General features: G+C 31.6%; 2 protein-coding genes across 2 annotated transcripts; one reads left to right on the forward strand and one right to left on the reverse strand.

The window, feature by feature from the left end:
• Positions 1-610: 610 nt before the first annotated feature.
• LOC143049990 (uncharacterized) lies at positions 611-13364 on the reverse strand. The gene is made up of 7 exons (XM_076223771.1): positions 13158-13364; positions 9986-10054; positions 9233-9311; positions 6992-7040; positions 4755-4839; positions 3711-3769; positions 611-1089 (listed from the first exon to the last, which is right to left on the reverse strand). Exons 1-7 carry the CDS (start codon positions 13327-13329, stop codon positions 631-633), a joined length of 972 nt encoding a protein of 323 aa, XP_076079886.1. The 5' UTR covers positions 13330-13364; the 3' UTR covers positions 611-630.
• A 51-nt stretch (positions 13365-13415) lies between these two features.
• On the forward strand, positions 13416-17526 carry LOC143049992 (parkin coregulated gene protein homolog). Its single transcript, XM_076223772.1, has 5 exons — positions 13416-13705; positions 14882-15031; positions 15436-15607; positions 16105-16254; positions 16994-17526. The coding sequence occupies exons 1-5, from the start codon at positions 13580-13582 to the stop codon at positions 17152-17154; spliced, it is 759 nt and encodes a 252-aa protein (XP_076079887.1). The 5' UTR covers positions 13416-13579; the 3' UTR covers positions 17155-17526.
• Positions 17527-23189: the final 5663 nt, after the last annotated feature.

The raw sequence follows: 23189 nt of genomic DNA on the forward strand, positions 1-23189 counted from the left end.
TTTTGTCAATTTTCCCTTAACATGGAATATTTGGATTAAAACTTTTTTTCTTGGTATGAAGGAATCTAGCAAGTTAATTCCAGCCTTAGATTCAGTCATATAGTAATATATACAATAGCCAATAGTTAAATTCTTCTTCATTTCATTCCATGCAGAAGGTTGTCTCATTGGTAATCATACCACATCTTATTTTTGTAAAGCAGGATTTGGTAAAACTGGGAAATTCCAAAATTGACATTCTAAGGACAATTTTAAATATTCAAATGCAAAAATCAATATATTGGTTTGTATAGAAAGCTTTTACAGAGGCTTGGTGATAAACTGCTTTATTTCATTCAGAATGTTCTATATAACAGTGCGTCATTTTCCCATAAATATAATTAAGATCTTTGATTGTCCTTTTTTTTTGTAGTCAACACGATTCAGGATAGTAATGTTAAGTAGGCTTTGTATTTTACTTGTTTCAAAGCCTACTACCAATAATTTTTACAATCCAAGACAATGCATTACTATCCCTCTTTTATTGCAAAATATTATTCTAAGATGATGAACGTTTATTTTGGACATAAAGCTTATGTCATCAAATTTCAGGAATATGCATCAAAAATAATAACAATCAAAAAACTTTTATTATTCTAATTTGAAAAATCTTGGTGGGACCTTTGGATATGACCAATCTTTCAAGCTAGCAAAACCTGTTCTAACTGGTTCAGGGGGTGTTTCCCTGGCAACATGAATATTTTCAACATTTTTCAAAATTTCTTCTTTATCTAAACCGTATTCCTCAATTTCTTTCTCTATATCTTCCAGAATCTTCTCTTTATTCATCAAGTACTCTTCCTTTTCACGTTCAAGTACTAGGCGTAATTCTTCTTCTTTTTTATTCCTTATATCATCTGAAATGGTCTTATTTTCATTTATTCTATTCTGTCTTTTGCTAACACGCACTGTTTTCTTTGCTGGTATATATCTTATTTTCAATTCTTTTAGCAACCAAATAAATCGTTCATAATCTTCAGCTCTTAATTCTTTTAAAAATTTCTTTCTCTTTGCAATACTCTCATTCAGTACTGATTTATTTTTCTTATCCTGAAAGTAAACAATAGCACATTAGAATTACAAGTATGGTTTTGCCATTTAATAAGTAAATCATATTGCTCTGAATAGGTCTGCACGAAGCCAGGAACATGATTTGCTTTTCAGATTTTTTCTTACTCTTTTTTTCTTCTTAATCATGTTAATTTCTCCAATTGCTGGTTTTAGTGATTATTTCTCCTTAAAGTAGAGGAAGTCATATTTCTCTATTGCAATAGTTTGCCTTTTTAACATGTTACAAATCTTCTTCAAAAATTTCTGTTTTTCATTGGGAATAAAATTTTGTGGTGTGAGCCATACACATAGCTACAACTGTTTGTGTTCGAACTAATATGAAAATTCCTCTTCCCTTGTTATTCCAAATATAAAATGAATTAAATTTCTAGTTATATAAGCATGATTAAATATCAAAACATTTTTACCAATTTATTTTCTATTCAAGTTATACATGTATTGATTTTATTTTTTGTACATAACTTTCTGTTTTAGTAACAGTGGCCTGGACACCAGATATATTGGTATATATTCTGAAAGGACCATTTCAAAATCATTTCATTTATTAGCTCACCTGGCCCAAAGGGCCAAGTGAGCTTTTCTCATCACTTGGCGTCCGGCGTCCGTCGTCGTCGTCGTCCGTCGTCGTCCTGCGTCCGGCGTTAACTTTTAGAAAAATCTTCTCCTCTGAAACTGCTGGGCCAAATTATTTGAAACTTGGCCACAATCATCATTGGGGTATCTAGTTTAAAAATTGTGTCCGGTGACCCCGCCAACTAACCAAGATGGCCGCCATGGCTATAAATAGAACATAGGGGTAAAATGCAGTTTTTGGCTTATAACTCAAAAACCAAAGCATTTAGGGCAAATCTGACATGGGGTAATATTGTTAATCAGGTTAAGATCTATCTGCCCTGAAATTTTCAGATGAATCTGACATTCCGTTGTTAGGTTGCTGCCCCTGAATTGGTAATTTTAAGGAAATTTTGTTGTTTTTGGTTATTATCTTGAATATTATTTCAGATAGAGATAAACTGTAAAAAGCAATAATGTTCAGCAAAGTAAGATCTACAAATAAGTCAACATGACCAAAATGATCAGTTGACCACTTTAGGAGTTATTGCCCTTTATAGTCAATTTTTAACCATTTTTCGTAAATCTTAGTAATCTTTTAGAAAAATCTTCTCCTCTGAAACTGCTGGGCCAAATTATTTGAAACTTGGCCACAATCATCATTGGGGTATCTAGTTTAAAAATTGTGTCCGGTGACCCCGCCAACTAACCAAGATGACCTCCATGGCTATAAATAGAACATAGGGGTAAAATGCAGTTTTTGGCTTATAACTCAAAAACCAAAGCATTTAGAGCAAATCTGACATGGGTAAAATTGTTAATCAGGTGAAGATGTATCTGCCCTGAAATTTTCAGATGAATTGGACAACCTGTTTTTGGGTTGCGGCCCCTGAATTGGTAATTTTAAGGAAATTTTGCTGTTTTTGGTTATTATATTGAATATTATTATAGATATAGGTAAACTGTAAACAGCAATTATGTTCAGCAAGGTCAGATTTACAAATAAGTCAACATGACCAAAATGGTCAGTTGACCTCTTTAGGAGTTATTGCCCTTTAAAGTCAATTTTTTAACCATTTTTCGTAAATTTTATATATCTTTTACTAAAATCTTCTTCTCTGAAACTGCTGTGCCAAATTGATCCAAACTTGGCCACAATCATCTTTGGGGTTTCTTGTTTAAAAAATGTGTCCGGTGACCTGGCCATCAAACCAAGATGGCCGCCACGGCTAAAAATAGAATATAGGGGTAAAATGCAGTTTTTGGCTTATAACTCAAAAACCAAATAATTTAGAGAAAATCTGACATGAAGTAAAATTGTTAATCAGGTCAAGATCTATCTGCCCTGAAATTTTCAGATGAATTGGACAACCTGTTTTTGGGTTGCGGCCCCTGAATTGGTAATTTTAAGGAAATTTTGCTGTTTTTGGTTATTATATTGAATATTATTATAGATATAGGTAAACTGTAAACAGCAATAATGTTCAGCAAAGTAAGATCTACAAATAAGTCAACATGAACGAAATGGTCAATTGACCCCTGTAGGAGTTATTGACCTTTGTAGTCAATTTTCAATCTGCTTCCTTTGTTTAATATTCACATAGACCAAGGTGAGCGACACAGGCTCTTTAGAGCCTCTAGTTTATAATTGGTAAACTTCAGAATACCAGTAATAGACAATGATATCATTTGAGCACTGTTATATTCATAGTAACAGCAGCTATGTTAGTAGGTCAGAAGGCATAATAGACATAAATCCTCTCAAAAGATTCTGTATGGATAATTGTGACCTAGTTTAATGTATCTTGGCCCAGTCAAAGAAAACACTGGGCAAGGTTAGCTGGAAAGTATGAGGAAAATATTCTACTTCAACTGCTTTTCTTCATTTACATGGGAATCTTGTTTTAATTTTTTGAGATTTATGCACAGTGTTTTTATATGTAAGGTCTCATCTCTGTATCAGACTATGTATGATCCCATCATACACATTTACTTGTGTGAATATGATCTGGAACATGCAGTACATTAATTACAATTTTGAAACTTACTCCTGTTCTTTCTAGGCAATAAGGTACCATCTTTCTTATGGAAATAGTAAATTTGACAACTGCAATGAAAATCAAAACATGTTAAGACTTTAATCAATTGTTAAAAGGTCTAAATACAAAACAAATACTTTAAGTATTGCTATTCAGACATTATCACATTTGATATGTGTGGATTGATAATTTTGTTTTGAGAAGCTTTGGTCTATTTATTAGATGAAATTGGGTTTTGAACTAGCTTTCAGTATCTGAGTTCTCTAAGGCCAGTACTTTTGTGTCTTAATGGTATTCATTTTGTTTAAATTTTGTTTAAAATTGTACTTTTTATAATAGTACATGTACTGATTTGAGGAATCAAGCTTTTAAATTGATTGTTTTCCCTGCCACATTCTATACATGCCTGTCACAAAGGTTGGAAGGCACTCTTTTTTTTATGGTCATTGCCAGACGCTTGACAATTGAATTTTTTGTTGTTGCAAATGTAACCACACAATTTGAACTTTATGACTTGCTCCCACCTATCCACAAATAATTTAATTGTTTTCTAATCCCCAAACCCTTCATATATATTTACCTAGAATAGCCCTTAAATAAGGCCAATAGTTTTGTTTTATCATACTATAAGGAATGGATTCTGCTCATCAATGTTCTTTGGAATCTTCCATTTCTGCTTCTTTATTAATTTTTCTCAGAAAATATTTTTCATACTTATCTGTGTTTTGATTTTAAGTATTGTGTATAAGTTTTATAACATTTTGTTTAGGCAAACTAAAGTTAGGGTACATTTAATGCCTAGCGGGGGAAAAAATGTCAAGTGAATATCTTGGCATAACTCATTTATGATAAAATTCAGCTGATAGATTTTACAAAAAATTGTGAAAAAGTCAATTTGGTCATGCAGTATCAAAAACATTTTTTTTAAAACGTATATAATTCCCAAAATATCCTTTACACTCCCATCACTTAAAGACTACCTTACTGGGTGCAATATAAAAATTATAAAATAAAAGTAAAATGAACTGTGTCCAATTTTGTTACCGTACTTACTTTTCCTCTCCAGTTCAGCATTATGACCAAATAACTCATCAATCTTTTTCATACATTCATATTCTTTGTGAAATGAACGTTCTTTCTGTAACAAAAAGCAATTATAATCTGATACAGATACAAGTTCCTTTATGATTACAAAATAACCTGCCATATTTACTTTTAAACATTTAATTTAACCTTTTATATAAAAATAGTCACACATTTTTCATATCTTAGCAGAAACGCTACCTTAGAGATTGCATCGATAACTCATCAATGGTAACTACTGTTACATTAACTTCAAAACTTTGTTCTTATGTTTTACTCTTACATCACTGTCCCAGATTAGGGGAGAGTTGAGGGCTCACAAACATGTTTAACCCTGCCTCATTCTTTATGTGCCTGTCCCAAGTCAGGAGCCTGTAGTTCAGTGGTTGTGGTTGGTTCATGTATGTCATATTTTTGTTTGTAAATTGTTTTGTTATAAATTGGGCTGTTAGTTAACTCAATTGAATTGAATTGTTTCACATTTTTCATGTCTGGGTCTTATATAGTCAACCATACCATACAGGTTTTTCTCATTGTTGAAGGCAGTGTGGTGCTATAATTGGTTATATTTAATTCAGTTGAATTTTGGTGGATACTTGTCTCATTGGCAATCATACCACATCTCTTTTTTTATACTGAATAAAATAATCAGTTTAAATCTATGTCTGTGTTAATTTTACAGCCACCACAACCTCCACTGCTTGTCTAGACAATAACAGGGTTTGCCTAAATGGTTCAATTTTCTTCATACTGAGCTTGTATTACTAATACTCAGCTTCACTTGAATACAATACAGGACAATTCAATCCTTCTTCAGGATTCCTTATTTTAGTTTTGAGTTATTACAGTAGATTCCGGTTATTTGCATAGCCTATTTGTCAGACAAAACTATGCAATAAAGCGGAGTATGCTTATATCCAAAATGCCAAATGACAGAGTCAAATAACATCGATAGAACAGATCAGTAAAATAAATCCATGAAGAAAGATGAACATCTGTAATCCATATACAACAATGAATGTTGATTTATTCTAATAAAAATTATCTGTCTAGTGTCATATGTGTTATTTTATTTTGTTTCTTTAAATAAAGATTATAAACACATTTTGTTTTAGTTTAGTTTATTTGCGTTCCGACTATCCTTTACCTGGGATACGAAAATAAACTGTTCTAAAAATAGATTTGTTTCTATGACCCATATGTACAATGTACATTGTTATGCTTTGATTAAAATAAACTTTTAAACAATAATTCACAGTTTATAATTATTTTAACAATAGATGTGTAATGAATTGCCTTTGATATGCAGTTGGACAGTGAAGAAACACCTCGTTAGTTTCGTATCTGCAAAGCAGTAATGGGGCCCTGTACGGGTTATTTGCTGGAAACAAGTGTTGAAAGTGAGAAAATATAATAATTAAAAGTAAATGCTCTTTTCATAAAACATTAAAAATAAATGATTGATGCATAAAATTCTTTAACCATTTATAAATGCCCTATAATATTTAACATTAATACAGATCACCCCAAGCCCAATTAATATTTTGACAAACCTGCATTTCAAAAAATACCACCAGCCAGACATGTTTCTACATTTTTTAAATCTTTTGCCTTTTATAACTTAAGACATTGAAGCCCATATTGGAGGAATTGGGTCAAAACATGTGGATTCCAATAACTAACAAGTAACTTGAATATTTGATAAGGTTCTTTTTCACTTACAGTGGTACCCGTCCTTTAGAGTTAGCTATACTTTTTTACAAAGTAATAACATTCGGATAAGAAAACTAACCAGCACCCATTTTCTAATACAAGATGTATACTTGTTAAAGATGAAGCTTGAAATAGGAACTGAATAGATGATATATCATTATGTGTACACTATTGTCAGTTACTATTACAACAAGATTTACTGTTCTAATGTCTTGGTCTTTGCAGCCTTGTCCTCCGAAATTTTGATTCTTATGTTAATCTTTGCTATAGTTTGAACAGATCCCTAAAACATATATTTGCTGATTTATTTGAAATTCTCAAAAAGAATCCTACTTAATAAGGGAAAGTCAATTTGGTTGTCAAGTAATAAAAGTACTACCTTTATGATCAAAAGGGGGGTTTGAAATTGATTCAGTTTAAGAAGTAACAAAAACTTTGATCCACTGAATTATTTGATTTTTTTTTATGGTTTAAATTAACATTATTTTACTTACTGAGTCACAGAACTCCAAACTGAGCAGTCTTTTAACAGTATCATCTACACTGTAAATATAAACATTAACAGTATCATCTACACTGTAAATATAAACAAGTACACACTGTGGATTTGGTATGATTAGTGTGTTAACAATTTTTATTCCTTTCCTTTGTGAAGGGAAACCACAAAATTATAATTTTCCAACAAAAATTAATTGACTATAGATCTGTAAATAAACATTCTAATGCAACAACGTTTGTAACGTTCATTTTGATTGGATAAAGTCACCTATTTACATGGCATCAATTGACAATTGATGCTATGGGACTTACGCGCAAGCGCAGACGGCACATAACAGATTTTAAATACATATTTTAACGTTGTTTTCTGTCATTTTCATTAGAATGGAGATAACAATATTGTATTTCAAGCTCCGACAGCATCAATTGGGGATTTGATGGTCGCAAATACCTGTTTACTGTCTCCGCTAACGTGCGCTAGTAAACTTAATTTGCGACCATCAAATCCCCAATTGATGTCGTTGGAGCTTAAAATACAATACAGTTATCTCCTAATTTGCAAAACCAATAAATGAGATATCCAGGAAAATACATTTATTCCTTAATCCACATTTATATCTAGTTTATAGTCCAATTAACATATCGTCGCTGTTATACAAAAACCTCGTATCTAAGGTTTTGATTATTTTACACCAGGCAGTAAAAACTGAAATCTTTTTATCGATTATTTAGAATTAAATGTGTATGTTCCACTGTATGCGAAAATATCTGATCTTCTAACCAATCAATTACCAAGACGAGCAAAAATGTCTGCACCTATATTGTATTTTGAAAGCTTTTCACATTATTTCTAAACTTTATTAGCTTTGAGAACTTAAAATTGATTAAACTGTAGCTGTTATGATGTCAGCTGCCGTGCCGTGTGTTTTTCTTTTGAGATACGATATTTTCGAACAACAAAATGTCTCACCAATCCGACTACACTTTTTCGTCACATGTCAGAATTCAGGTTAATGATTGGTCAGAAGATCAGATATTTTCGCATACAGTGGAACATGCATATTTAATTCTAAATAATCAATAAAAAGATTTCCGCAAAAAATTGAGATACGAGGTTTTTGCATAACAGCGACGATATACAACATTGTTGTACAAGTTTGAAATAACTTGAAATACAATTGCAGAATTGATAGTTGCTACTACTTATTATAATAATCTATGGAATTTTTTTAATCTGTAGTACAAGGTCTTTAACCAATGGAATTCTTAGAGATTCCTGATTTTTTTAATATTTGTAAGGTACCTGTCCTGCACAGGTTTTCTTTCTTTTTGCAACAAAATTTTTATGGTTTCTCCAGGATATATATATATTCAAGGATGCTATCAGTAAGGAGTTATACGAAAGGTGATGTAGGTATTAATTTTTTAATTTTTAAAAACATTTCCAAACACAGTTTTTGAATTATTTCTTTTTAAATGGTGTTCTATATGCATGCTACAGAACTTTCTTTCAAATTCATATCTATAATACTTGGGAAATGTACTTTTAAGCTTAAATAATATGTTTTCATGAAGTTTTAAAGGGAGATAAGATCAATTTATCCAAAAAAAGGGAGATTTGATGATTGCAGATTATCTCCCAATTGAAATTACATATTGATGGCTAATTCTTGTGGATAATAAACTTTAAAAAATGCATTTAACTTTATAAAGGGACATCACTATAAATGAACTGAAAAGATGATGCCACTCAAATTTGAACTTGATCTGTGTTATAAGGTATTAAAGTTTTATAACATTTAGTCGAGGCAAACTAAAATTAGAGAATGGAAACAAATTTGAAGACAGATTTACAAGGGTAACCCTTAATGCTCTCTTCGCCTAGAGGCCAGGGCTAAACAATCATATGAATGTTTAGTTTCGATATTTTTATAGAAATTCAAAAATAACTACCAATCATCTAATGATTGCGCTAATAGACATTAAAGAGTGAAAGAAATTAGGATTTACTTTCCCTTTAAACTCTGATGTTTTTAAAACAAAGATTACTAAATATGGAAGATACGACATTATTATTTGATGAAGTAATACAAGTACAGTGCAAAAGTGATGAGCTACAGTGTATGTCTATCTTTAATTATTGAACAAATATATTTTATCTGAGACTTTTTCTCTTGACTGTTTTCCAGTCAAACCCAACCTCTGACTGTCTATTGATTAACATATCATGCACTTACTCTTCTAAACCTCCTATTTCTTTGAATGGGAAAAATAATTCCTCTTTGTTAACTTTATCTGTTTCCTTTACCAAATCACCTACATTAAAAGAGAATTATAACTTTCGATTAACAATTTAATAAGATATATAGAGAAACAACAACCATAATAAAAGCGTAAAATAACACACAGTACAGTTTTGTGATAGATCACATTATTCACAGACTTCATACCTTATTTCAAACCAAATGTGTTAAGACAACTCAACCATTTTACTTCTGTTGGTCTAAGAATTATAGGATTGAAATGAGATCATGTGTCCAAACTGCACTTAAAAGGATCGGACACTGGCCCACTGCAATTAAAAGGATCGGACACTGGCCCACTGCTCTCTTTTAATATCTGTATAATTGACCTTTTCCATGTTTTGGGGATCCTATTGTTTTGTTGCTAATTCAGATACAGCGCTTCAAAATTTGAAAACAGAAATTTGATTGGTTATTGATCAACATTGTACATATCAAAATATCAGGACAGAAAGTAGAATGGTACTTTGTTTGATCCATGTAAGTGCAATGCAAACAAATGTCTATAGTTATGGGTTACCTAAAGCTTCATGATAGTTTGAAATTAACTCTGTACATGTATATGAGTGGGGATATATTTTAATTGACTGTGCAAATGGTAACACTATAGTTTTAAATTGACTGTGTATATGGTAACGATATATTTTTAAATTACATGTAACTTATGTAATAATATATCATAGTTACCTGAAAAGTCAAAATTAAAGACCTCCCTTTTCCTTGCATAACATCTAACTTGAGATTTAATTTGTCCACCTGAAAAGTATATGTTCATTAGTTGATACATGTATTATGATGTAATAATTCAATATTAAAGCATATTTCAACAGTCAGAATGCAAACAGGCTTTACATATATAGGTATTTGTGGTAAACAGCTCCTTATATATTGAAAATAAAAAGAACTACAAAATATAGGTAAATGTAATCCCACAGCAGAATTTTTCAACAAAAAAAAATGCATCCAAATCTGACTAAAAAATTATTAAACAAGAATGTGTCCATTGTAAATAAAATTTGAGAATTGTGCACAGCTGTACCCCTCGCACTATTATTTCCTATGTTCAGTGGACAGTGAAATTGGGGTAAAAACTTTAATTTGGCATTAAAATCAATAAGATCATAGCGGAACATGTGTACTAATTTCAAGTTGATTGAACTTAAACTTCATCAAATACTACCTTGACCAAAAACTTAAAGCTGAAGCAGGACAGGCAGACAGATGAACAAACAGACAAAAGAATGCACTGACCCGAAATCATAATGACCCTTAGCAGGTGGGGGCATAAAAACAGAATTTTGATCCTATGTAACTTTCAATGCATATGACATACAAAAAATCTGTGATACAATATTACTTTAAGAAAGTAATAAGAAAGAAAGCATATAATATTGCTAATTGCAGCACTCAAAACTGAGCTAAAAAATTACATCAAATATATTAACAATTATCATGATTATTGCAATGATTTACCATCAATAATTTAAACAAACAGAATTAAAGAACCTTAGTGAGCACGCTCACATACCCCACGTCCCCACATTGTCATTGAAGAAATTAAATAAGTATAAGAAAAAATATTGAATAATAATTTCCTGTCAATATACATAGTATGTCCTTATTATCTACAAAATTTCATGAAATTCTGTTGTGTGTTTTCAGAGGAGTTGAAATGACAAACTGTTGCAGAAGTACATTGAGGCAAATAAGTTCAAAGGGGCATAACTCCTAGAAAAAAAATTGAACCGTAATTTCCTGTTGATATGCACATCTACATAGTATGTCCTTATTATCTACAAAGTTTCATGAAATTCTGTTGTGTGGTTTGAGAGAAGTTGCGATGACAAACTGTTGCAGTAGTACATTAAAGTAAATAAGTTCAAAGGGGCGTAACTCCTAGAAAAAAAATTGAATCGCAATTTCCCGTCGGTATGCACAACTACATAGTATGTCCTTATTATCTGAAAAGGTTTCGTGAAATTCTGTTGTGTGGTTTGAGAGGAGTTGCGATGACAAGAAACAGGACTAACGGACGGACGGGTCAAAAACATTATACCCTCCGCAACTTCGTTGCGTGGGGTATAATAAAGACATGATAGAGATACAAGGGTAAATTAAACCTCCCATTCCCTTTTTTTAATAGATATTGCAAAGCAAATGTTGTGCTTCAGGAAAATTAGAATGCATATTGTGATTAGGCAAGAAAAATTCTATAAAAGTCAGTGTTATCCCCAGAATTTTTTAGTGTGGGACATCCAACTAAGTGGTCTCTTGTATCATGTGCATTGCAATGATTTATACATTTTTGTACCTTCATACTTAATTCATACAAGTACTGGTAAAATTGAAAATGTGTTATTTATTTTTTAGTCTGATTTTCATCATTAGTCAGTCCAGGCAATTACTGAAACTGTAATATTACATTAAAATGTAATATTACATAAATCTTTAATATTACTCTTTTCTGTAATACAACATTTTTTAAAAGGAAGTAAGAGTTATCTCCCATTTGGTACTACAAATAATTACATTTATTGCAGAAAAACCATTGTCTTGTTAGTTTTACATATACTTTTTTAGAAATCAAAACAAGTTAGTACTTATATTGAATATTGAAAAATGAAAAGTAAAGTTGTCATAAACTTAAATTGTCATGACTCCTTAAGCTGTCAGACATCAATCAGTCAACCAATCAAACTGAACAATCAAGAAACTATTAGGTGAACAATAATTCAGTAAATAGATGTGTTGATTATTGGTGCTAATTAAACTAGCAAGTGTTTATTTTTCATAACTTTAACAAATTACATTTAAAACTTAACAAACTGATAAACAAAGGAACTGACAAATATCATTTGTGAAAACTTTACAAACTGATAAACAAAGGAACTGACAAATCGTTTGCGAAAACTTTACAAACAGAAATGAATATGAAAGTCATTATAATTACCTAACAGTTTTAATTCTTTCCATCAAAAATATGACAAAATTGAATTGTTTTACATGCTAGATTTTTAATGTACATTATTGTTACTACAAAATAACTGATCTATTTGTAAATATAGTTTAAATAGTATCTTTAATTATGCAAGCTTTATGTATTTACAATGATGTTTAATTGTATTTAAGCCACTAAGTCTTTGGTGGTACAAGTTTATGCATTTACAACATTGTACAATGTATAATGATAATATTAAATTACATCAAAGCCTTGATATATTCTAATGTAAAATATCAACACATAATGCATTTCAAATAAAGCTGGATATTCCTTCATAAAATAATATTTTATTAAGAGAAGAGTTTTTTTTTTGTGTTGGACCCTGAAGGTCAATAAATCCTGTAATTTATGTTGTTAGGTTGCACTCCCATTATTACATTAAAATAGTACCAACTTAATTTTTTTATACGTTGATCAAACCTTAGGAAATATTACACATTATCTTTTGATTTAATTAACTAACACATGCATGATACATATATTCATGATATTGTTCACAATATTGTTTTTTTTCTTGAAAATAGGGCCAAAAGACTCTTAGGACGAACAAGCATTGGTGGATCCAGGGGGGGAGGGGGGTTCCGGGGTATGAATCCCCTTCTTTTACCGATCAATGAATTTGAATGGGAACATATAGTTGGAGCCCCCCTTTTTTCCTGGGTTGGGAATCCCCCTTTTTTAAATGGCTGGATCCGCCACTGAACAAGGGTCAACATTACCGTACTTCAAATAAATAGCCTTAAAAAAAATCATAATGATTTGGACTAATGTACCCCTTAAAGCATGGAAGTATATCAAATATAAGTCCTTGTTTTAAATATACATGTATACAGGAAAAAACTTCGCCAATTTTATTACCATTTTTTTTCAGTAGACAATTTGGAGCAACTTTTTGGTCTTTGTCAATATGGTTTTTGTCTAGAATGAATATGCTGTTTGTACGGGAAAGTGTGGATAATGTTGCGGTTGAATTGCTTGAAAATCTATTGAAATGTTTGCATAAAGTGGAAAATGTGAGTGTTCTCTGCATGTTTTCTGACACCGGAAGTTTAGTTTAAAAACTTGCGCGCACATGATCGGAAGCGGAAACATATTTCTTTCCCCATGGAAACCAGTACGACAAAGCCAATCATCCGGGTCAGTATCCGACAGTTGCCTGACTACCAGATTGTATAAGCCTCCATTTTATTGTTACCTGTTTGTTTTCATTTGGAAAGCTGAATAGATTTGTTTAATTGTAATCAATTTGCCGTCAGGCTGAAAAAAAGTAAAAAACAAAAATGTCGCTTTTTGAAACAAGACCAGACAACAGCAAGAAAACATTTGGATATGGAAAGAAGACACCTCCAACAGAAGTAAAAGGAAAAAATGCCTTCACAACAATGGCATATATGAAGAACGCAAAGGTAAACCATTCTTTATGTGTTAAGAGTTTTATGACTGGGTATTCGAGGAGAAAATATACTTTACAGTCAAACTATGTTTGGTCACTTTTAAAGACACTAAAAAGTTAAAAGGTGGACTTGTATTACTATGAATGACTGATTTATATAGTGATTTATTTATAGATTTGTTTTTCATAATATGGTTGTCATTACTCAAACAATATTTTAATCATAAAATTGTAACATTTACCCCTTAAATTAAAACAAAGATTTATGAAATGAAACTTAATTAGATTTAATGACCTTTCACCATAAACTCATAATTCTCAGTTATCAGTAAAAATCTCCCTTTCAGACGAGCCAGTAGTCTTACAAAATCAATATCAACATAACCAAAGCCTTGGCTTATCATTCAAGTGTTCAGGTCTAAACGTAAATGATATGAGAATATATATTTTCAAATATATATTTATGGTTGATTTTAGACAGTTGCTACATCTGATATTGTTCTAGTGTGTACACCATGTTTTGGCTTTCATGACTTAACCACTTATAGAAAATGATAGGTTACAGCAGCCTGATTACATGTATTAAAGGGGATATATAATAATTTTGCATTCATTTCTTTTGAAAGTTAAATTGGCCTTCTAACATAACTTAGAAAAACTCTAACCTACATTGGGGGTCTCATTGGTGGGTTCTGATCCCGGATCCCGCTTACTGTTTTGTCAGATTCCCGTATCCCGCTTACACTATGTACGTAAGCAATTCTCATTAGTTTTGTCATTTCCAGGGTCCCGCTAGACCTAATTTCCCGTTTTCACGACACAATAATTTGCGACTTTCCCGTGTCACGCTTACCAAAAATCGGCAATCCTGTGTCATGCTTAGACCCCATCCGACCCACTACATTTTGCAACTATTCTAACAAATTCATTTCTTTTGAAAGTTAAATTGGCCTAACATAACTTAGAAAAACTCTAACCTACATTTTGTAACTATTATAACAAATATGAGACAAAACAACCAATGAATATATTTTGTTACTGTAAAATGTACTTGTATTATTTCATATGTCATTAATGATTATGATTATTATCTCATTCTTTCCTTTCATTCAGGAATAGCTATAAATATTTTTCTTTATATTGTTTTAGAGTTGCATGAAAAAAACTAAAATTATTTAAATTTTTGCAGCCATCCCTGGAGCAAGTAGGTAAACCACAAGCAGCAGGAGCATTCAAACCAAGACCTGCAGGTCCAACAGCTTTCAGAAAATTTTATGAAAGGGGTGACTTTCCAATAGCCTTGGAACACGACACAAAAGGAAACAAAATTGCATGGAAGGTAAGACGATATAAAGAATATTATATTTTAAACTGATGAGGAATTTATCAGTAATAGTGACTGTAGAAGACATTTTGCTGAATTTTTCAGTTTGCCGCAATCAAGCATCATTAAATTGTAAACAAAAAGATGAGTAAGTCCATGTATCAAATATCTGACATCCAATAGTTATGTGTGGAAGTCAAGTTGAAAGGGAATTCATCATAGTCTTTTAAATTTAATTAACATTATTTTTTTATATTTATAGTTTTTTGAAATGTAATAATTGTACATGTTTAAGGAATTTGTGAATTAATAACTTTACAGATAATACAAAATATTAATAATGTATGTGTTTAAAGTGATATATATTTTAAGAACGAATATATTATAATCATAAAACCATTGACATTTTATGTTTACAGGTTGAGATTGAAAAGTTAGATTATCACCATTACCTGCCATTATTCTTTGATGGTCTGTGTGAAACAACACATCCATATGAATTCTTTGCCAGACAAGGGGTACATGATATGCTGGAGCATGGAGGTTCTAAAATTCTCCCAGTCATACCTCAGTTAATCATTCCAATTAAAAGTAAGTTGTTTAATAGCAACATCTATTTTTAAAATTTCCATTATGAGGTCCTACATTAGAAAAGGTTATTCTTACAAAGAAACTGAGATGAATTATTTTTTACAAAAAACAGATGCGTTGCTGTCAAGTGTCAGGAAGCTAGGACACTAAAAATTATTCTTTTCAAACTCATTTCACAAAGAATCAAAACTTAAAAGTTAAGATATCACTTAATTGTATTGTACATACTATCTTCAGGATACAGTGAGACAACAGTAAGATTGATTTTAATCTGATCTTTGTAGAGGCAACACACAAAAAAAAACTGGTCTCATCATTCAGTGTTGCAGGAGAAAATGTCATCTTGATGGTAATATAAGAAAACATTATATGTACAATGTATATTATAATAAAAGTTATTTGATTTGAAAGTATTAAAGCTCATATTTAGAATTTAAGATATTTAATATTGTTTCAGTTTCTTTGTTTTTTATTTACATTGTTTTGTTCTTTTTTAGATGCTTTGAACATGAGAAACATCCAAGTGATGTGCACCACACTGAAAGTATTACAACACTTGGTAATATCAGCAGACATGGTGGGAGAAGCATTAGTGCCTTATTACAGACAAATCCTGCCTATTTTGAATATCTTTAAAAATTATAACCGTAAGTAAATTTTAAAAGAATTATTCAGATTCTGAATTTCTGATTAAAATCACTGTTGTTGGTGTTGAAATAATACTTAATTTTGTATTTTGTCATAAAACACATGCATTTACTGTGTAAACTCTCCATTAAGTCATAAGATTATTTTTTACAGTAGCAGTTTTACTTTGTGTATGTTAAATAAAACTTCAACTACTTATTGAGGTATATTATAAAAACAAAAATCTAGCAATGGACTTTTAAAATTTCTATTTAAAAAGTCTGATATTCAACCAAATTCCCATTAAAAAAAAGACGGAGATTAAACCATCATGACTGTATCATAAAAAAAAAACCAAGACTACCATGACGGAGCAATACTGGTAGTTGTTAAAATATTATTCAAATACCAAAACTTAAGAACATTATAGTTGTCGTCTGTAAAACTTATATATATTTGATTTATCATAAACAAAAAAACAAACAAACTATTAGTACTAAGAAAGTAAAATCACAAAAATACTGAACTCAGAGTAAAATCTAATCTGAAAGTCCATAATCACATGGCAAAATCAAATGACAAAACACATCAAAAACAAATGGACAAGAACTGTCATATTCCTGACTTGGTACAGGCATTTTCAAATGTAGTAAATGGTGAATTAAACCTGGTTTTAAAGCGCTAAACCTTTCTCTTTAGGTGTCTTTAATATTGTTTTATTGTGGTTTCTATTAATAACTTTTGTTTTAAAATTTTTAGTTAACTCAGGAGATGGCATTGACTACAGTCAACAGAAAAGAGAAAACATTGGAGATTTAATACAGGAAACATTAGAAGCTTTCGAGAGACATGGTGGTGAAGATGCATTTATCAATATCAAATACATGGTTCCCACATATGAAAGCTGTATGTTGAATTAAGACAATCATGTATAAAAAACAATGGGGGGAATTTATAAACGATCAGGATTTGTACATTTCAGAAGTGTTCTTTTAACCAGAATCAGTTTCCTGGGGAAAAAAATGCGATTTAGAAAGGATATTTAATGGATTTAACAACATGAAACCAACCCAGTTTTGAACTGATATCACACAGCCAAAGTCCTGTTTCTGTTTAGTAAACACATATTCTCTTTAGCTGTTATATACAGTATCATTGATGTCATGTGACCTTTTCGTCCAATCATTTAGTGGATGTCTTGTACCAATAAAGCTGATTGTGATATTATGTTTAAACTTTTTTATGTATATACAGACATTGATGTCTTATAAATAAATTATTTATCTGTTACAGTTATGGCTTTCTATCTTATTTCAACCACATCTCAGATGTCTCATGGTTGCACTGTTGACATGAGTGTGTGAGGTTGTTGGTAAATTGATTCCTGCATGTCCAGGTTTATATATAAAAACTTCTGGTAATGCCAGGTGGGTGATACTTTGCCAACCCTTGGTTAAACCAAATATATGTAGCAGTTTGTCCCTGAAATCTTGCACCAAATAAATTGTAGATATATTTAGCAGTATGACTTGCCTTTGTTGATAAAGGAATTATTTGTCATGCTGACTGTTACCTTGTAACATTGAATGTATAAGAGTGCTCAGTGTTCTCCCCAGATATTTCATATAGCATCCTGGTAAAAAGGGAATTTGAAATACCACTGGCATCATGTTTCTAAAAACTAGAGCATCGCACCCATAACACAATCTATAAGAATATCAATTCAGATAGCATCACATTACCATGAAATAAAAGGTTCTTGGAAGAACACTGTAGAATAAGAGTCTGATTGCTGTATTTTTTGTTTTTTAAAAATTGTGCTATTCAATGTCATAGTCTGAAATCAATCAAATCCACCAGGATACACATCAGAAAAAAAATTCCTACAAAGCAGTTGTATGTGTCAACATTTGATAAAGTTTAATTTTGTGATTAGTTCCGGTTAAGGAGAACCTCTAATATTGTATTAAAGTAATATTTCAATCTGGCATGCATGCAGTTATATTGAAATTCGCACATTTCAATTATTTGTTACTGCACTCTCAGTTATATAATATAGTCTTTGAATGCTACTGATTAGCATTCAAAATAACTATTTCATGTATAATAACAAGTAAGCATTTTAAAATAGTGAATTATACAGGTATACAATGAATAAATTCAAAAGAAAATACAAATTTAATATCTTAAACAACAACATTTTTGTATACAAAAGAATTGAGTAACAACCCATGGTGAGATTTTGACTTAAGATATAAACATGAAAGTAGTAAGAACTCAAAATTTGCCAGTCATTTCTAAGGTTCCAGACATGCATTAGCCAAAGTTCATTAATTATTGTTTTGGTCCAGATCAGTGATATTCGATCATTACTGGACCAAATGACCAGTAAAATTTTACATTGACTTATATGAACCATGAAATTTAGGTCAATGTCAGATAAAACATGAAATTGAGGTCAATGTCAGATGAACCATGCCAGACAGAAAACCTGCCATTTTCTCTTATTATGAGTTATACATGTATATATAGCTTTATTTAGTATGTTCATATCTTGCAAGATCCTTATGCCAGTCAGCTAGTTTTCATCTGACCTCAATCGACCTCATTATATTGATCATGTAATGAACAAGGTCAAGTCCGTACATATCAGATACTTTTAACAAAAGATCTACTATATAATTTATATAATGATTGTATTCAGGTGTATCTTTCAAACTGGCAGGTATTATCTGACATTGACCCCATTTTCATGGTTCAGTGCTTAAAGTTAAGTTTTTGTATTTTGGTCTGGTTTTTTTCTCTCATTCTATATGTAAAAGGTAAACTATATTTGGTCATGTATATGGAATATTAAAGATGTTCATTTCAATCTGGGTTTTTATTTGTCCTTGACCTCATTGTCACGGTTCATTGCTCAAAGTTGTTGTGTTTTTATCTTTTTTCCCCTCAACTATAAGCAATATGTTAGGTTTATGTAATGATTGTAAGGTGTATTTATCTGTCTATCAGGTATCATCTCCCCCACATTTTCATGGTACCTTAGTCAAAATTAAATTCTCATAGTTAAGTTTTTTTTTAAAACTATAAGAAATAGGTCAAATACATTTATTGAATAGATTGATTGTCGGGTGAACAAAAAATCTGAACATTTTTTTATTAACCATGAAAATGAGAACAAGGACATATTACAGACAGAGATTTCATTACATACGGCATCATACAAAGAAGGAGGCATCCAGGTCTTCTCATATATATTTCGTCCGAAATATTAAGGTTTTAAGAAGTTTTTAACAACAAAATGATTCTTAATGCAGTAACTAAATTTAGATATTGAAAAAATTACAACTAAGGAACGTAAAACTAAAATGTTTAAAATTTAGAAGAGGGACGAGATACCAAAGGGACAGTCAAACTCATAAATTGAAAATAAACTGACAACGCCATGGCTAAAAATGAAAAAGACAAACAGACAAACAATAGTACACATGACACAACATAGAAAACTAAAGAATAAACAACACGAACCCCACCAAAAACTAGGGGTGATCTCAGGTGCTCCGGAATGGTAAGCAGATCCTGCTCCACATGTGGCACCCGTTGTATTGCTTATGTGATAACAAATCCGGTAAATATATAAAAGAAGATGTGGTATGATTGCCAATGAGACAACTATCCACAAAAGACCAAAATGACACGGACATTAACAACTATAGGTCACCGTACATCCTTCAACAATGAGCAAAGCCCATACCGCATAATAGTCTAATTTGGCAGGTCACATTCATGAAAGGGAAGGGGATTGTAGTTACGACATATCCGATATCATTTGTGAAACAGTTATTCCATAACAGTCAACCAACTTGTGATGGTGTCCGTAAAATTAAGGAAGGGATGATTTCAACTTCACCATTTGGAACTCTTGGTTTAATTAGCTTCCTTGTGAGCAGCAACCCTCTATCCAGAAAATCATGATAGGAAATACAAATATCGTATCAATTGGGAGATATATACCCCGTATGCAGGTGCTGCTGGAATGTTGCTACTTAGAAATGGAAAGTTGAAATCATCTCTTTTGTCATAAAGTTTTGTTTTCAACCGACCTTCATTGTCAATTTCTAGATGTAAGTCAAGATATGAGGCTGACTTAACTGTATCTGTAGTATCCTTTATCTCTACTTGTTTGGAATAAACGCGTTCCACATAGTTACCAAATTTTGAATTATTTAGTGAAAGAACATGATCTATATAGCGGAAAGTAGAGTTAAAGGATACAGCTAACTTCTTATCTTTTTTCCTAAGAAGTTCCTGCATGAAGTCAGCCTCATAATAATAAAGAAACAAGTCGGCAAGTAGAGGGGCACAATTTGTTCCCATTGGAATGCCGACAGTCTGTTGAAAAACACGTCCTCCGAAAGTAACAAATATGTTGTCAATCAAGAAATCAAGCATCTTGATAATATCAGTTTCAGAGAATTTTTTGCTTGAATCAGAGTGATCCTTTACAAAGTAGGATTTATTCCTCCCTAAGATAAGATACTTGTATCTACGTTGGCCATTACTATTTGAAGCAAAGCAATACCAACTGTTTCAATTTGTCTTTTAGTTTTAAATGTGGAATACTTGTGTAAAGAGTAGAAAAGTCAAATGTTTTAATACTGTTACAAGATGAAATAGAGTTAGATTTGTACTCTAAAAGATCTAAAGGGAACTTATGTCAATAGATATAAACTATCCACTACCGGTAAGTTTCATGGGACCTGCTGAAAGGATATTTGAGTTCATATCCAAAAACTGGAAAAAAACACATTTTTTTAACGAATAAAACCCTGTAACTCCAGGGCTGTAACTACATTGAGGCAAATGCCTCATGTAAAAAATTTCAAAAAAAAAATGAAACAAAAGGTTGCTTTCATATCAAATTGTTTTCACGGAAAGTATCTTGCAAGAAGCAAGTTCTCTTCACTCTCTGGTGTATCCCCTGGATGTTTTTCCTTATCCATGTTTCTATTTTCTTTTTAGTTTTCAGAGATGATGGTCTATTATTTGTACTTTGTCTTTTGTTCATTTATTGTCCTACTTTATGACTATAGTCTGAGCGTTGATTTTCATTTGTAAACATGGTTTTGCAATGTTGCATGTCCACTGATGTCCAGAATTGTGCGAGAAATATATTTTAAGAACATGTGATGCTACTCAGAGGACACAAAAAACAATTGTCCTTTCTGCATGGATAATTGAAATTGATATCAAAGAATACAAAACTGTGTTTTATTGTGAATAAAACTAGATGGCTGACATGGTTTGAATTAAAGTAAGGTCACACATTTCCCGGTATCAAATAATTTGAAGAAAAAAAACCATGGTATTTCCATATATGACCTTTTACATTGAAAGGTTAAACTTGTCGTGTTGAGACCCTTTAACAGATAATAAAGGAGTATGGGGACATAATCGCACACAAAGTTAATGCAAAGAAAAAATACAAATGATCAATGGTCAATGTTTGTGTTCCTGCTCTTCAACTTGATAGTTGCTGGATGGTCTTCAACAATACTTTTAAAGCATCATTAATATAAAAAAAGAAGATGTGGTATGATTGCAAATGAGACAACTATCCACAAAAAACCAAAATGACACAGACATTAACAACTATAGGTCACCGTACGGCCTTCAACAATGAGCAAAGCCCATACCGCAAAGTCAGCTATAAAAGGTAATACCGTAAAAGATCGTAAAACAAGGTGAAGATGGTCCCTAGTGTGGACTTAAGAAGTACTAGTACTTAAAGTATAATACTGCAATGTCACTATATTTAAATCTAGTCATAAAAAAATCACCAAAGTCTAATCACATTACAAGACAAGAACAGACAGACAGATACGGTATTAATAATTATGAGAATTACGATTTTTTGCTTTATCCTACATATCGGTCTTTTAATGTTGTCTCTAATACCTAAAAGTCTTAAATTACAATGTATCTTTGTTTTTGCTTTAATTGGGACCTTATTGTCGAAAAAAATATCTAAAAATTAATTAAGCCGTTTCAATGCAAGAAAGAGTCTGGGAAACGCTCAGAATGCACGATTTTGAGTTATTTTTCTCAGAGCTTCTGGGCCTTAAGCCGCCCCCAGACCCCTCGCCCAATATATTTTGCCTCACTATTAAAAGAGGCTAGTTACAGCCTTGAACTCGGAAAAGTAAAATCTAAAACTATAAAAACTTAGCCAAAAGGGAGCTCACGTTAATAGATATAATTTACACAATTAACCAACATTTCTTGCAAATTGCTGAAAGCATTTTCGAGTTTCTATAGTCCGGAAACTGGAAAAATCTCCCTTTTTAAAGTCAATAAAACCGCATAAATCGGAAACGAAAAATCAAAAATTGCAATAAAAAAACCCAAAGGGAGTTCACGTCAATAGATGTAAACAATTCCCCAAAGTTTTAAGCATATTGTTAAAAGCGTTTTCGAGTTAACGTCCGACATGTTAATGATGAACGGATAGACAAACGAGCGTATAAAAAGCTGCACAAGGCCGCCTATGTCGAGTCTTCCAAACAACGAGAAGATTCCGCACCCAAAGGCGGGGTTCAGCTGGCCCTTAAACATATATGTTTACTAGTTCGACAAAAATGGACGTCACACTAAACTCACTAAACTAAACGAAACATATAAATGAACCATAATAGAAAAAAGCCCATACAAAACTTACAAAGGCCAGATGTTACCAAATCAGTGGGACAGGAGCATAAATGCGGAGGGATTTAACATGTTCTGTGAGATCTCGTATACCCCTATATCTCTAGGGCAAAGATTTGTATAGTAAAACCTTCTTCCTACAGCAAATTCATGTTGTAGCCCATGTAGAATAAGCAAACACATAGCAATGAACAGATATGTGCACCCTCCATGTTTCCATACACAAAATGTTGTTGAAATATTTACATGC

This window comes from Mytilus galloprovincialis, chromosome 10 (assembly GCF_965363235.1).
Source record: "Mytilus galloprovincialis chromosome 10, xbMytGall1.hap1.1, whole genome shotgun sequence".
Classification (NCBI taxonomy): domain Eukaryota; kingdom Metazoa; phylum Mollusca; class Bivalvia; order Mytilida; family Mytilidae; genus Mytilus; species Mytilus galloprovincialis.